At 38.2% G+C, this 12,430-nt stretch overlaps 2 protein-coding genes and 9 non-coding genes across 27 annotated transcripts in view; 3 read left to right on the top strand and 8 right to left on the bottom strand.

The window, feature by feature from the left end:
* The window catches only part of CEP295 (centrosomal protein 295), a 60,132-nt gene extending 51,497 nt beyond the window's left edge, over window positions 1–8,635 (top strand). For 4 of the 8 annotated variants that reach the window (XM_023511498.1, XM_023511494.1, XM_023511496.1 and 1 more), the window contains 11 exons: window positions 203–303; window positions 841–943; window positions 1,362–1,610; window positions 2,538–2,677; window positions 4,047–4,224; window positions 5,137–5,750; window positions 6,342–6,476; window positions 7,734–7,827; window positions 7,913–8,056; window positions 8,177–8,264; window positions 8,348–8,635. In XM_023511498.1, coding sequence (XP_023367266.1) covers window positions 203–303; window positions 841–943; window positions 1,362–1,610; window positions 2,538–2,677; window positions 4,047–4,224; window positions 5,137–5,750; window positions 6,342–6,476; window positions 7,734–7,827; window positions 7,913–8,056; window positions 8,177–8,264; window positions 8,348–8,606 — 2,105 coding nt within the window. In that variant the 3' untranslated portion in view covers window positions 8,607–8,635. Of the gene's footprint in view, window positions 1–202; window positions 304–840; window positions 944–1,361; window positions 1,611–2,537; window positions 2,678–4,046; window positions 4,225–5,136; window positions 5,751–6,341; window positions 6,477–7,733; window positions 7,828–7,912; window positions 8,057–8,176; window positions 8,265–8,347 lie in introns of those variants that run through there. The other 4 variants (XM_023511483.1, XM_023511485.1, XM_023511490.1 and 1 more) reach the window with 4 other exon arrangements.
* Window positions 419–498, top strand: LOC111724663. Its single transcript, XR_002772926.1, has one exon. It is a non-coding gene; the product is annotated as a small nucleolar RNA U2-19 (small nucleolar RNA).
* On the top strand, window positions 684–753 carry LOC111724662. Its single transcript, XR_002772925.1, has one exon. It is a non-coding gene; the product is annotated as a small nucleolar RNA U2-30 (small nucleolar RNA).
* The window catches only part of TAF1D (TATA-box binding protein associated factor, RNA polymerase I subunit D), a 12,011-nt gene continuing 8,179 nt past the window's right edge, over window positions 8,599–12,430 (bottom strand). Inside the window, exons 7-12 of one of the 10 annotated variants that reach the window (XM_023511521.1) lie at window positions 11,374–11,424; window positions 11,107–11,146; window positions 10,535–10,668; window positions 9,333–9,394; window positions 8,908–8,952; window positions 8,599–8,707 (exon numbers count right to left, since the gene is read on the bottom strand). The gene's annotated coding sequence lies outside the window, so the exon portion shown is untranslated. Of the gene's footprint in view, window positions 8,708–8,907; window positions 8,953–9,332; window positions 9,395–10,534; window positions 11,425–12,430 lie in introns of all 10 variants that reach the window. The other 9 variants (XM_023511532.1, XM_023511517.1, XM_023511524.1 and 6 more) reach the window with 9 other exon arrangements.
* Window positions 8,756–8,883, bottom strand: LOC111724640. The gene has a single exon (XR_002772906.1). It is a non-coding gene; the product is annotated as a small nucleolar RNA SNORA25 (small nucleolar RNA).
* LOC111724653 lies at window positions 9,180–9,300 on the bottom strand. The gene has a single exon (XR_002772917.1). It is a non-coding gene; the product is annotated as a small nucleolar RNA SNORA32 (small nucleolar RNA).
* LOC111724636 lies at window positions 9,558–9,630 on the bottom strand. The gene has a single exon (XR_002772900.1). It is a non-coding gene; the product is annotated as a small nucleolar RNA Z40 (small nucleolar RNA).
* On the bottom strand, window positions 10,093–10,232 carry LOC111724642. Its single transcript, XR_002772909.1, has one exon. It is a non-coding gene; the product is annotated as a small nucleolar RNA SNORA1 (small nucleolar RNA).
* On the bottom strand, window positions 10,740–10,878 carry LOC111724637. The gene has a single exon (XR_002772903.1). It is a non-coding gene; the product is annotated as a small nucleolar RNA SNORA8 (small nucleolar RNA).
* Window positions 11,255–11,326, bottom strand: LOC111724683. The gene has a single exon (XR_002772943.1). It is a non-coding gene; the product is annotated as a small nucleolar RNA SNORD5 (small nucleolar RNA).
* LOC111724656 lies at window positions 11,472–11,603 on the bottom strand. Its single transcript, XR_002772922.1, has one exon. It is a non-coding gene; the product is annotated as a small nucleolar RNA SNORA18 (small nucleolar RNA).

Raw genomic sequence — 12,430 nt, 5'->3', positions numbered from 1 at the left:
GTATATTGTGCTGACTAGTAAATGTTTTTTAGAAATAACAAAGTGAAGTTTTTCTTTGGTCTAAAATAAAACAACTCTAAGAAGCAAAAGAGGAAAACAAATTATAAGAAAGCAAGGGATGGTGCCTTCTGGTGCTGAGAATTCGATTTGTCTGATCCAAACCTTTTTTTCTCCACTTTGAATTCAAAAATCTGTTTTTCAGTCAAGGTCAAGAAGTCTGTTGAGAATCATGCAGTATTAAGTCATGCTGTTGAGAAAGAAGGGTACACGTATCCGGGTCCAACCATAAAGCCAGATAATGAGGTCAGTAATGATGTTTACTGAATGTTTAGAGCTATTTCGCTTCATATTCTTTTTGTTTATAGAAGTTATAAAATATTAAAGGCTGTGTTCTCTGAGGTCTGCTCTTACTGAAGTGGATCAATGATGAAAATAGCCAAATCTGAACATCAGAAGACATTCCAGTCTACCTGATGCATGATCTCTACAGTTCTGAGAAGCAAAACTATAAACATAAAGCAATGAGGGCTTTTGTCTCGGGGGTGGTCAGGGGTGTGTGTGTTTGTAAAAATGACAGTGGATAACTGAGTGTTGTGCTGATTAATGAATGAGACTGGGCGTGTGTATTTTTGTGTATTTATGTGTGTGTCTGTGTGTGTGTGTAGGAAATGCTAGTCATATCTGAGCAATGATGAAAAGGTTTCTACTACTGATCTTTTAACTATGAAGGTTTCTACACTTGACCTGAGCTCAGAATTGGCAGCTGCTTTGGTTGAAAGTGTGGGGTTTTTCTAGATATTACTTCCTACAACATGGTCTAATATTCTCCTTAATTTCTAGGCTAAAACACAAGAGATTTCTCATGAACCATCATCTTCAGTAACTGTTTCTACTGGGAGCCTTTTAAGTAATGACAACTTAGATTTGAGCCTTACAGATGCAGGTAATGATGCAAAATGTAAATAAATTGAAAGACCAGCACCAGTTTTGTTGTGACACAGTGGAGAGTAGACGCATTGCTATTTCTCAATACATTGTGAGGGAGAGAGTGTTTCTCTAAATCTCAAAAGTAAAATATTCATACTCAGTAGAATATTGGACAGTATAGTTTTCTAAACATGACTGGAAGTAACAAGGATGCTCTATCTCCAACAATACTTTGGAAAAGAATTTGCTAATGTCACGTTTTCCCATGCAATGGGAATTATCTAAGCAAATTTCTTAGTTGCATTTTTCTTTTTTGTCTTAGCAACATATTGCTGTGCCTCTCTACCAAGTTATGTCTCCAAGGAAGTACCTAGCTATTAAAAGGAATATCGTGTTGATGTCAATTAAATATTTTCATTAAACTCAATTTTCAGGTTCATTTGCAGAGCACATGGATGACAGGGAACAAGAATCTACCACCAAAAAAGAGGAGGAAACAAGTATTTTAAATTCTTTAGTTCCTTCAATACAAGTTATTTATCAATGGCAGAACTCTTCAGACAATCATAAATCTCTTTTACCTGCAGTGGAAGAGTTTACATCTGGTCACGTACACTCTCAGCAGATCACTGACAAGTACATAAATGAAGCAGATTTGATACCGGCAAAAACAGACCTGCGGGGTAAACTTATTTCATTGTATTTATTTATTATTTATTTTATTTTGAGACAGTCTCACTTTATGTCCCATGGTAGAGTGCTGTGGTGTCACACAGCTCACCGCAACCTCCAACTTCTGGGTTTAGGCGATTCTCTTGCCTCAGCCTCCCAAGTAGCTGAGACTACAGGCACTCACCACAATGCCCAGCCATTTTTTTGTTGCAGTTTGGCCGGGGCCAGGTTTGAACCTGCCACCCTCAGGTATATGGGGCCAGCGCCCTACCCACTGAGCCACAGGTGCCACCTGGTAAACTTATTTTAAAGGAATGCTTTTATATAAATAGTGTTTAACTTTTCGCCTTTCATTCTTTTTAGTTTTAAGTAGTGATTCTTTGAGCTTCATGTTTTCCTGGCCTGCTGCAGCGCAGTTATACCATACAAAATACTGAGGGCATTTAGTGAGAAAGGGCATCTGGAACCAATTAGACTCAAGAACATGTGGAGATTATCTTCCAAATCATTCTTTACCACTGCAAAATTCATATTACAGCTGACATAGCCTTGCCAGTATTGAAAGTAAGAGCTCAGAACTCAGACCTGGATTCAAGCTTTGGAGCTGGCAGAAATGGAAATTTATATTTGTTTTAAGTTTTGGTCACTAAGAGGATCCATAATTTTTTTGGCTTTTGAAAATAATGATAGATTATTAATGATAACTGCTACCGTTTCCCCCCCCTTGACTGGCTGGTACTTTAATTTGAAAGTATGTATGTTACTTATGTATACCATCTTTAATTTGAAAGTATCAGCCAGTCAAGGGGGGGAAATGGTAGCAGTTTTGTTGCATTGGCATTAAGTAAAGATAAGCTTTTACGGATGTTTTTAATACTCCTTTTCTAGGTGTTAAATTTTTAAAATGTATCTGTTTTTTTCTCTCAAAATTCCAATAGTTGACCTTGACTTTCCAGAACTGGAACACATTTTTCCAAATTTGCATCGTCAGCTATTTAAACCCTTAGAGCCACATCCAGATTTTGACTTATCATCATCATCCTCCGTGATTTCTCAAGACAACAGAGACTTTTACCAGGTATACTAACTTAGATTCATTGCACTGAATAGCCACAATTTCAAATCTTCAGTTAAAACAATGGTTCTTAACCTTATTAAAATCATGTGGAAAGCTTTTAAAGAATTGGTCAGAATGGGTGGTGCCTGTGGCTCAAGGTATATGCTGGAGCCCCATATACCAGAGGTGGCAGGTTCAAACTCAGTCTTGGCCAAAAACTACCAAAAAAAAAAAATGGCCAGACTACACTCCAGCCCAATTAAAACAGAATCTGTGGCAGTGCTCAGATACTGTGAAATTCTTTTAAAACTCTCCCAAATGATTCTAAGGTGAAACCAAAATTGAAAACAGCTGCAGTTTTATTTTCTTTGTCCTTTCAATTGTAATCTCCATTTAGTAGTTATGATTCTATAAAGCAGTGGTTCTCAACTTTTCTAATGCTGCAGCCTTTTAATACAGTTCCCGTGGATCTTAACCCACAGGTTGAGAACTGCTGCCATAGAGACTTGAAAACTTTTAACTGTGTAACGTAATTTAAATTGGTAAATATGATTCTGCAAAATTATTCTCTTCCTATTCAGTAAAGGAGCTGAAGGGCAGACCTTCAGCTAAAAAAATTATCTCATCATGTTCTATGCTCTATCTGGTTAATTTACAATTTTTTTTTTTTTTTTTTGAGGCAGTCTTACTCTGCCCTGTCTAGAATGCCATGGCATCATAGCTCACAGCAACTTCAAACTCTTGGGCTCAAGCAATCTTCTTGCCTTAGCCTCCCCTGCCATAATGCCTATTTTTTTGTTTTTAGAGATGGGGTCTTGCTCTTGGTCAGGCTGGTCTTTAACTCCTGAGCTCAAGCAATCCACCCACCTCGGACTCCCAGAGTGCTAAGATTATAGGCGTGAGCCACTGTGCCTGGCTTTTTTTTTTTTTTTTTTTTTTTTTGAGTCAGGATCTAGGTTTGTTGCCCAGGTTAGGGTGCAGTGCCATTGTCATAGCTCACAGAAGCCTCAAACTCCTGATCTCAAGCCTCCCAGATAGTGGGGACTTCAGGCATGTACCACCACAGCCTTGTAATTTTTAAATTTTTTTTGGAGACAGGTAGACAGGTATCTCACTATGTTGCTACGGCTTGTCTCCAGCCTCCCCCTCCCAAAGTGCTAGGATTATAGGTGTGTGCCACTGTGTCTGGACCACTGTTTGTTTTCTAACCTTTTAAAAAAGTCTCTTGCATATTGACTGTAAAGAAGTATTGGGTTTGAATAAGGGAACTATTACTGTGATAGTCAAGTGATACGTTAGGGAAGGAAAATTTCAAAGGAGTATTATGATTATTGATTCAATTGGGAATATGTAATTAATGTTTCAGCCTTTCCCTGTTGTTCTCTGTCAGAGCTCGGAGTCATTGCAAAGCCACCAGGCTACTGTATCATGCAAAAGTACAGTTTCTTTCACAGCATTGAGGAGCACCAGCCTGCGTTCTTCTTTTAACACAAGGCTGAATCAGCAAATTGACACTAACTTGGCTCATGCTGCAGCTCAGAGTTTTGCTCCAGAAAATATTATTGAGGGTATGTATGACTAAGGAAAAGTTAAAGAAAACCTGGTACTTTTTTTATGGTTTCCTTAGAAATTATGTCTGGCATTTCTTGGTTTGTCCTCACCCCCGTCCCTGGAGTTACAAGTTTTCTTTCTTTAATTATGTATTTATTTAAATAACATACCATGTGTATTTTTTTTACAGTACTGAACTTTATAAAAAGCAAAAGCATTGGCACTTATTCTACAATTTCCCTACCTGAATCCTTGCAGTTAATAGTTTAAGTGTCCTTCTAGAACTTTTTGTACAAATTACGTATATACACATATACATAAATACATGAGATAGACATGCATGTCTTATCCTGAGTCATTTCTGTTTATTAAATCTTAATATGTGGTTCTGTTAGGGGGAAAATATCCTTATTGTCTTACAGCCATACTATCTTTATTAAATATTAGAAAAGGAGACCATACATGGTGTTAGCTGTAGAGTTACTTAAAAATCACTGTGACCTGGCTCGATGCTCATAGCACAGTGGTTACAGCGCCAGCCACATACACAGAGGCTGGCTGGTTTGATCCCAGCCCACGTCACCTAAATGACAACTGTAACAAAAATAACCAGATTTGTGGCGGCCACCTGTAGTCCCAGCTACTTGGGAGGGTCCAGCAAGAGAATCGGTTAAACCCAAGAGTTTGAGGTTGCTGTGAGCTGTGACTTCACCGTACTCTACCCGAGGGCAACATAGTGAGACTGGTCTCAAAAAAAAAAAAAAAAAAATCACTGCGACCAGCCTTATCTTTGTATTATGTTTATATCACCTTTCACTCATAAAATTATAAGGAGTAATCTATTTTAGAAACTATTAAAGTCCATGTCTATATTCCAGTTTTACAACATATAGTCATGATTAACTGATTTCCTAAACTTTTTAATGCAGGATCTGAACAATCTTATCAACAGCTTCTGCCAGAATTTTCTTCACAGGAGGGAAGTGAACATGCTGATCTACCAAGTATTTTTAGCATCGAAGCAAGAGATTTGTTCCAAAGCACAGAAAATCAGAACTATTCCTCTGAGGAACATACTGAAATATTACTAAATAAGAATAAAAGCATTCATTTCCAGCTCTCTGTAGAAAATACGAGAAGTTCAGTCCACAGTCCATCTGATGAGGCTAACTTAAATGTATTTGGTCAGTTAAACACTCAACATAGTGCTCCTTGCGGTTCTACCGCTGGTGAGGGCTCAACAAAACAGCAACTAGAAAGCAGAAAAGAAACACTGGGCCTTGAAGGACTACCAGAAAGAGGGGTTACCATGTTACAAAGTCAAGAACTCATTGATGATAAAAACAAAGCCTGTGGAGTTTTAGACGTAAATCCTCATGTAGACAAGATTGACTCTCCAGTGTGTGTAACAGTGGAGATAGGAATTTCAAATTCAGCTCTAACTGAAACTCCAAAATTCCTGAAAAATCTTTCTCAACTAGGACAATCAGAGCTCTCTGGAAATTCTGGATCATTTTCATTACAGAATTCCATTCCAATCTGGGTAAGTAAAATCTGTGTTGTTTACATAGAATTTGAGTTTCCTGTCACAAAAAGCAAGAAAAACAAAACTACTTGTTGTATGCCTAAGATAATCATGCTTGTGGTTGAACATCATTTTACACTGTAATATTATGTATGTAGTCTTATCCTTCCACTACACTACAGATGTGTTTTATTTGGCTGCTTGTCTTGTGTTTTTATGACTTTAAATTCTTATTCCGTGTTTTAAATAATTCCCTTTGAAAAATGTATGTGGTAGCAATGGTCAATATTTGGTCACAACCCAGTAGCTGCCCACTTTTCCCTTTAGATAGGATGTACTCTCCAGTTCTGCATGGCCCTTCAACCTGACCTCATACTAGCTGCCTACCCCTTTTAAGTTTGTAATTCTTGTAGTACATTCAGTTACAGTTTTCCCCAATCCTAGATCCTCAAAGTCCTCTCCATTATTTCTACAAGTAAATGCTGGAGGGGGAGGGCTCAAGGGGAATTGTTTTTTTCCTTCTATAATTTTCACATTTATACGAAATGTAAAATAAAGGTATAAGGCTTATTTTTTTGACATGATTTCCCTTTTAATTGCACTGAAAAGGAAACAGAATCTGGCCATGGTATAATGGAAGAACCAGAACTTACTTTAGTAAGCACCAGTGATATCAGTATTGCTGAAACGGATTTTGCAAACTTAACACTAGAAGAAAGAGAGCGAGAGGCAGATAGTTTCCAGGTAAATTTCATACCTTATGCATATTTATTGACAGTACCAATCTAGAACTGGAAAAAACCTTTTTCTTTTCTCAGAATTGTTTGCAAACTTTCCCAGTTAAATTCAAATGCAGTAAGCTGTATGTGTTAGCAAGAAACTGACAGCACACTGCCATGATAGTTCTAAATAATGAATATTTATGATGCTACAGATACCTTTAAGTCTTGAGTTGCATTGAGACAAAAGAAAGTATCCTTCAAGTTGGGTAAGGAAATCCAGACCTGAGATGAAGAGTGCAGGTTGTTCAGTAATTTTGAAACTTCTCAGTCAAGAAGTGACACAGGGTCAGGCTTGCTCATGCCTGTAATCTTAGTACTCTGGGAGGCTGAGGTAAGTGGATTAGCTGAGCTCAGGAGTTGGAGACCAGCCTGAGCAAAAGCAAGATTTCATTTCTACTACTAGAAGAAAAACTGAGGCAAGGGTCAGTGGTTGCTGTGAGCTTGAGACTGTCTCCAAAAAAAAAAAAAAAATTGACAGCCTTACCAGTGACAGTTTATATAAACTACTATGCATTTTCTCTGTAATCATCACCACACAATGCTGCAGATAAGTCCTGAACAAAGAGAGGCTGGGCATGGTAGCTCATGCCTGGAATCCCAGCACTCTGGGAGGCTATAGTGGAAAGATCACTTGAGTTCTTGTTCAAGACCAGCTTGAAGAATGAGATCTACTAAAAAATAGAAAAATGAGCCTGGCATTTGTACTGAGGAGGCTGAGGCAAGAGGATCACTTGAGGCCAGTAGTTTCAGGTTTAGCTCACAGCAACCTCAGACTCCACAATCTCAAACCTTTTTTCTAGAACTCATGCCTACCTCCCAACACTGTGGCAGGACTTTTTTTTTTTTTTTTACCAAGTTAGAAGGTGTAAGTATACCCCAAGATATGGAACAACTGGTAATTCTTTTTGGAAAGATAATGAAATAACATGAATTTTATTTAAGGGAAAGGGTGATAAGGTAGGATGGCTTATTTTTTTGACATGATTTCCCTTTTAATTGCACTGAAAAGGTAACAGAATCTGGCAGTCATTAGGAATTATTTTGTGGCCCTGGTCAGATGTACACCTATGTAAGAGCCTTTTAGGGGAAACATGAATTTGAGAGCATCCACCACCACACAACTGTACCCACAAAGAGTGTCATACCATACTACAATCCTTCCTTCCCTAAAGACTTAGCAAAAACTACAAAACTCATATATGACTTTTCTTCCCATTAGGTGAGTGAATGTCTGCCTCCTGCATCAAAAACAGATGCCTCAGATTATCCAGCTGTGTCAGAGCTTTCAATGGAGAAGCCAACGGTGTCTACAGGTATGCCTGAGTATGCTGAAATGATTTGATTGCAGGGTCCAATGGGAGCTGCTTGCTAAAATTGAAGTATTTTTACCCCCTCCAGAGTCTCTCCTAGAGAGTTTACAAGAAGCATTTGTAAAGAGAAAAAAATCATTTATGGAAAGATCCTACCAGAGGCAGAAAGAAATATGGAATAAAATTTATGTGAATTCTCAAATCAAACTAGTTCAGGAGAAACCAACTATAGGTGTGTGTAACTTTAACAAATTAACCTTAGACTTACCTCCTGAATAGCTAAGGCCTGAGTAATTTCAGTTCATTATTATGTTTTTTTGGCCTTTCATTTATCAAATCACTTGTTTCTTAGGTTCATCTGTTCAGCGGAAGGGTGTGACTAAAGATGGAGCCTCAGTTTCTGAAGACAGAAAAACCCTCATGCAACAGAGGGCACTAAGGTAGAGCTGAAGGGTTGATGTATTTTTTTTTACTAAGGCACTTTTCCCTGCAGTATGTCTTTAATTCCATGTCAATTTCCTAGACTACACAATCAATTTGCTGAAGTGAGACAAAAGGAAGAGAAATCAAAGCAAGCAGCAGCTTATACCCAAAATAGAACAAGGGCAAGAGAATTTCATAAGGTGAGCAGGGAGGGGGCCCCAGTTTTTCAAGCTAAACAATTGAAACTGCTACATTTTTTTATTCTTTCCACAGAAAACACTAGAGAAACTTCGAGCCAAAAATACATGCTGACTTTCTACAAATGGTGTAAAAGTTGTTTTTTTTTATTATGGCAGTAGGAAAAATTAATAAATTTTTATTCAAGGAATTCATATGTCATTCTCCTTCTGCTGTCCATCTCAATGGCTGGAGTCAATGAAGATTTACCTTCAAGACAGCCCTGAAAGAGAAACTTTGCTTAGACTGAGACCTTTACATCATGAATTACTATGTCTTCTCCTTAGGAAAACATAGCACTATTTAGTGTTATAGCATCCTACAGAGAACATCAATATATGGTCACAGCGTTAAGAGCTCTTGGTTTCACAACTCCACAAGCCCTCTTTGAAATGACCAATGTTTTTTCTAATGTGTACCTACCTTTTTTAATGACCAGATCCTCAATCCACAGTTGTCTTGTTCGCCCTACATAATAACAAAAGTTTACAGCTCCAAAGATGATCATATAAAAGAAACCACCTAGTAGCTATCCTGAAGTTAGCTAAAATTGGCCAGAAGTATCTCTTCTGTAAGGTGCAAGAGCATGCACTATTCCTGCTGTAAAATCTATTAGACAATCACGGTTGCTTGCTTAGTATTTCCACTTGGACAGGGTCACGCGCAGGCAATAGCAGAAAAACAAAGGGTTAATAAAATGTCCCCAGTAGGCTGAGTGCTAGCAAAGTAGCAGATAGAAAACCTAGTGGAAGTTTTTTTTATGGTCATGTCCACAGCAATTGAGAAACTGCATTCTAAAAGCCTTGGTAATGACCATTATACCCTTGAGCAAGTAATTTTTACTTTACCAAAAGTTGCTTGCCAGTCTTTTTATTTTCGCTTCTTGGATGAAAACTTAAAAATTCTCCACCTGTGCAAAAAGTTCAAAGTCATATGTTTACTATTAAAATACACATATCAGTCTTGAATTTGCTTAGATTCCAACTATCTACAACTTTTCAAGTCAATTTAAACATTTTATAGGCTGAATGATTCTGCTTCCATTTGAAACATGCTAATTGTTCTCATATGGACGATGTTCAGAAAGGCTATTTTCATTCAGCCCACTCAGAGCAGTTGAACATTTTGCCCATCATCATAACATCAATAACCAATGCGAATGTACACTGACATAGTAAAATCTAGATGTGTTTTAAATTAACTACTAGATTTGACTGCAATTGTATTATTAGATATATGCAGTCCCTGAGTGACATTGTGATGAGGCTAGTGTAAGCAAATCTCCTATACTGCCATAAAAATACAGTCTATTCCCCCGTCCTCTTACATTAAACTGTAGAAGTCTCAGGCAGATATTTCATAGTATTTCAAGGCTGTTCTAAAAGATTAGGACAAAAGTTATCTTGAAAGATAACTGTGTGTTACTGCCCCTGAAGTCCTTCCAGAGGGACAAGATATGGAAGTGGATGACTGTGACAGAGATGACCCTGACCTGTATAGAAGCATCCCTATCATTAATCAATGCATTATGTACATGTATGTATGTGCAATGCATTAGTACATTATTCTTTACATTTTTCTTACACATAATCTCCACTCAGCTATGCAAAATGTCACAGGTCTCATTGTCACCACTGTAATACATATACTGTGATGGAAGCATAACCTGTGTCTCAATTTAGCCACATTAACAATTTTTGAACACTATTATCAACAGTGCCCACTCTTATTTTATTTAGAATGAGGCTTTGGGACAGTTCCAAACAAGATTATACACACTGGGAGCTTGGCGCCTGTAGCTAAGTGAGTAGGGCACTGGCCACATACACCAAAGGTGGCAGGGTCAAGCCAGGCCTGGGCCTACTAAACAAGAGTGACAAATGCAACCAAAAAATAGCCAGGTACTGTGGCAGGCGCCTGTAGTCCCAGCTACTTGGGAGGCTGGACAAGAGAATCACTTAACGAGTTTGAGGTTGCTGTGAGCTGTGACACCACGGCACTCTACCCAGGGCAATAGAAGACTCGTCTCAGAAAAAAAAAATTTACATACACTGTGAATGTGTATCTGCATGCAGCTGTTAGTTGGCAGTGCTACCAATAAGGGGAGGCAAGCAGCTAGACACGAACAATACAAAATCATACTTTTAGAGTAGATGGATCTGCCTGGTTCTCAGTTTGACCACCCTAGGGGGGAAAAAGTATTAGTTACTACTGAAGACTGTATCAAACTAAGCAATGGGAATAAACTATAGAAATACTGTATCAATAGAAATACCAGGTTTAACATGCACAAAGCCAAGAAAACCAACGATGCCAAATACTGAATTTCTATGGCACTGACCTTTGAACACCCCAGCAGGAGTAAGCTGCTGAATGCAGATACCATGCAGTGCAACTATGAATCCCTGCTGATTCAACACATGTGGTATGCACAGTAGGAATGACTATGCAGCCTTCCATCATTTCTCATTCTATACAAAAACATATTGTGACCTATTTTGCCAGCACCTTTTATACCTAAAATTTAAGACTCCTAGTTATACCCATATTGTGATGCTATACTCAATTCATGTTTATTCTAACTTGAGTCCTTGGCAAATTAATACAAAGTATTTCACTTACCTCTTAGAAAAAAACGAATGAATTCAAATCATACTGGTTCCTACAGAGAAAGTACCAATATTTAGAAGGCTGCCCTTAAGTATTTCCAATTGTTATAGAAACTCTAGCCCCAAACTAATATCCAAATTTCTTTATCGACACATCCAGCTCTTGTCAGAATTAAGCTTTAGTTCATGTCTGTATCATTCAGCAGTTGAACAGTTAAATTCATCATTTGAACTGTAACTCTATTCCCAAAAGATTACACTGTCACCTATTAAAACTTACCTAAGGCCATCACACTCAAGAATAATACAGATTAGTGGGTTACAACAACACCTAAGGTAAAAACAAATTAATTAGGTTTTTTCTTTCATACTTTTACAAATTGTCTTGTAGTTCTTTCCCACAGACCCAACGAATAGTCCTGCGAGTAAAGTAAAACCACAATGTTACTCTATGAGGCGTTTCCAACGATGTGTGGCTACAGAAAAAGCCCCATCGGGATAGACCTCAACCACTTCTTTATTTTGCTGTATATATTGGCCTAAACTTTCAAGAAAAATCTTTCACTTAAATTTATTCCTTATACAGTATAACCTCTATAGTTGACTGCTTCTCTGCACTGACCACATCCTTAAGTTGACCTAATAATCTTCAGAGACAAGACAAGTAACACAGGTATGCATCAGCACAGCAGGCGTAGTTCTGTATGTTTAGGTTACAGTCCATCAAGTGGTCAGCTTAGAGGTTAGGTACTTGTTTTCAGTATAAGGGAATTTTAGCATTAACATTATGGTGTAAGAAATTTTATGTAACTATTATGTCAGCTAGATTGCTGACTCCTGCCTTAAGTGCACAAAGAGAAATACACTGCTAGCTCTTTGTTGGCAAAATATGCTCTTGTCCTAAATTCAACCATATTCCAGTGTCAGAATATTATTTTGTATACTGTATCACTGTTGCTTTCTGGAGAAACTTTTTTTTGTGTGTGTGAGACAAGAGTCTCAAGCTGTTGCTCTGGGTAGAGTACTGTGGCGTCACTGCTCACAGCAACCTCCAACTCTTGGGCATAAGCGATTCTCTTGCCTCAGCCTCCCAAGGTAGCTGGGAATACAGGTGCTCGCCACAACACATGGCTGTTTTTTGGTTGTAGTTGTCATTGTTTGGCAGGCCTGGGCTTGATTAGAACCTGCCAGCTCTGGTGTATGTGGCTGGCACTTAACACAAAAAAAATTTTTAAAATTCACGTAAAAACAGAACTAGTACTACACACGTATATGCATGTCTTGCCATGCCCTCAAAAATAGGGGCTCGGCGCCTGTGGCTCAAGCGGCTAAGGCGC

This window comes from Otolemur garnettii, unplaced genomic scaffold, assembly GCF_000181295.1.
Source record: "Otolemur garnettii isolate 467f Iridium unplaced genomic scaffold, OtoGar3 scaffold00001, whole genome shotgun sequence".
Lineage (NCBI taxonomy): Eukaryota > Metazoa > Chordata > Mammalia > Primates > Galagidae > Otolemur > Otolemur garnettii.
The sequence above is the reverse complement of the archived record's forward strand: the minus strand, read 5'-3'. Positions and strand labels throughout refer to the sequence as shown.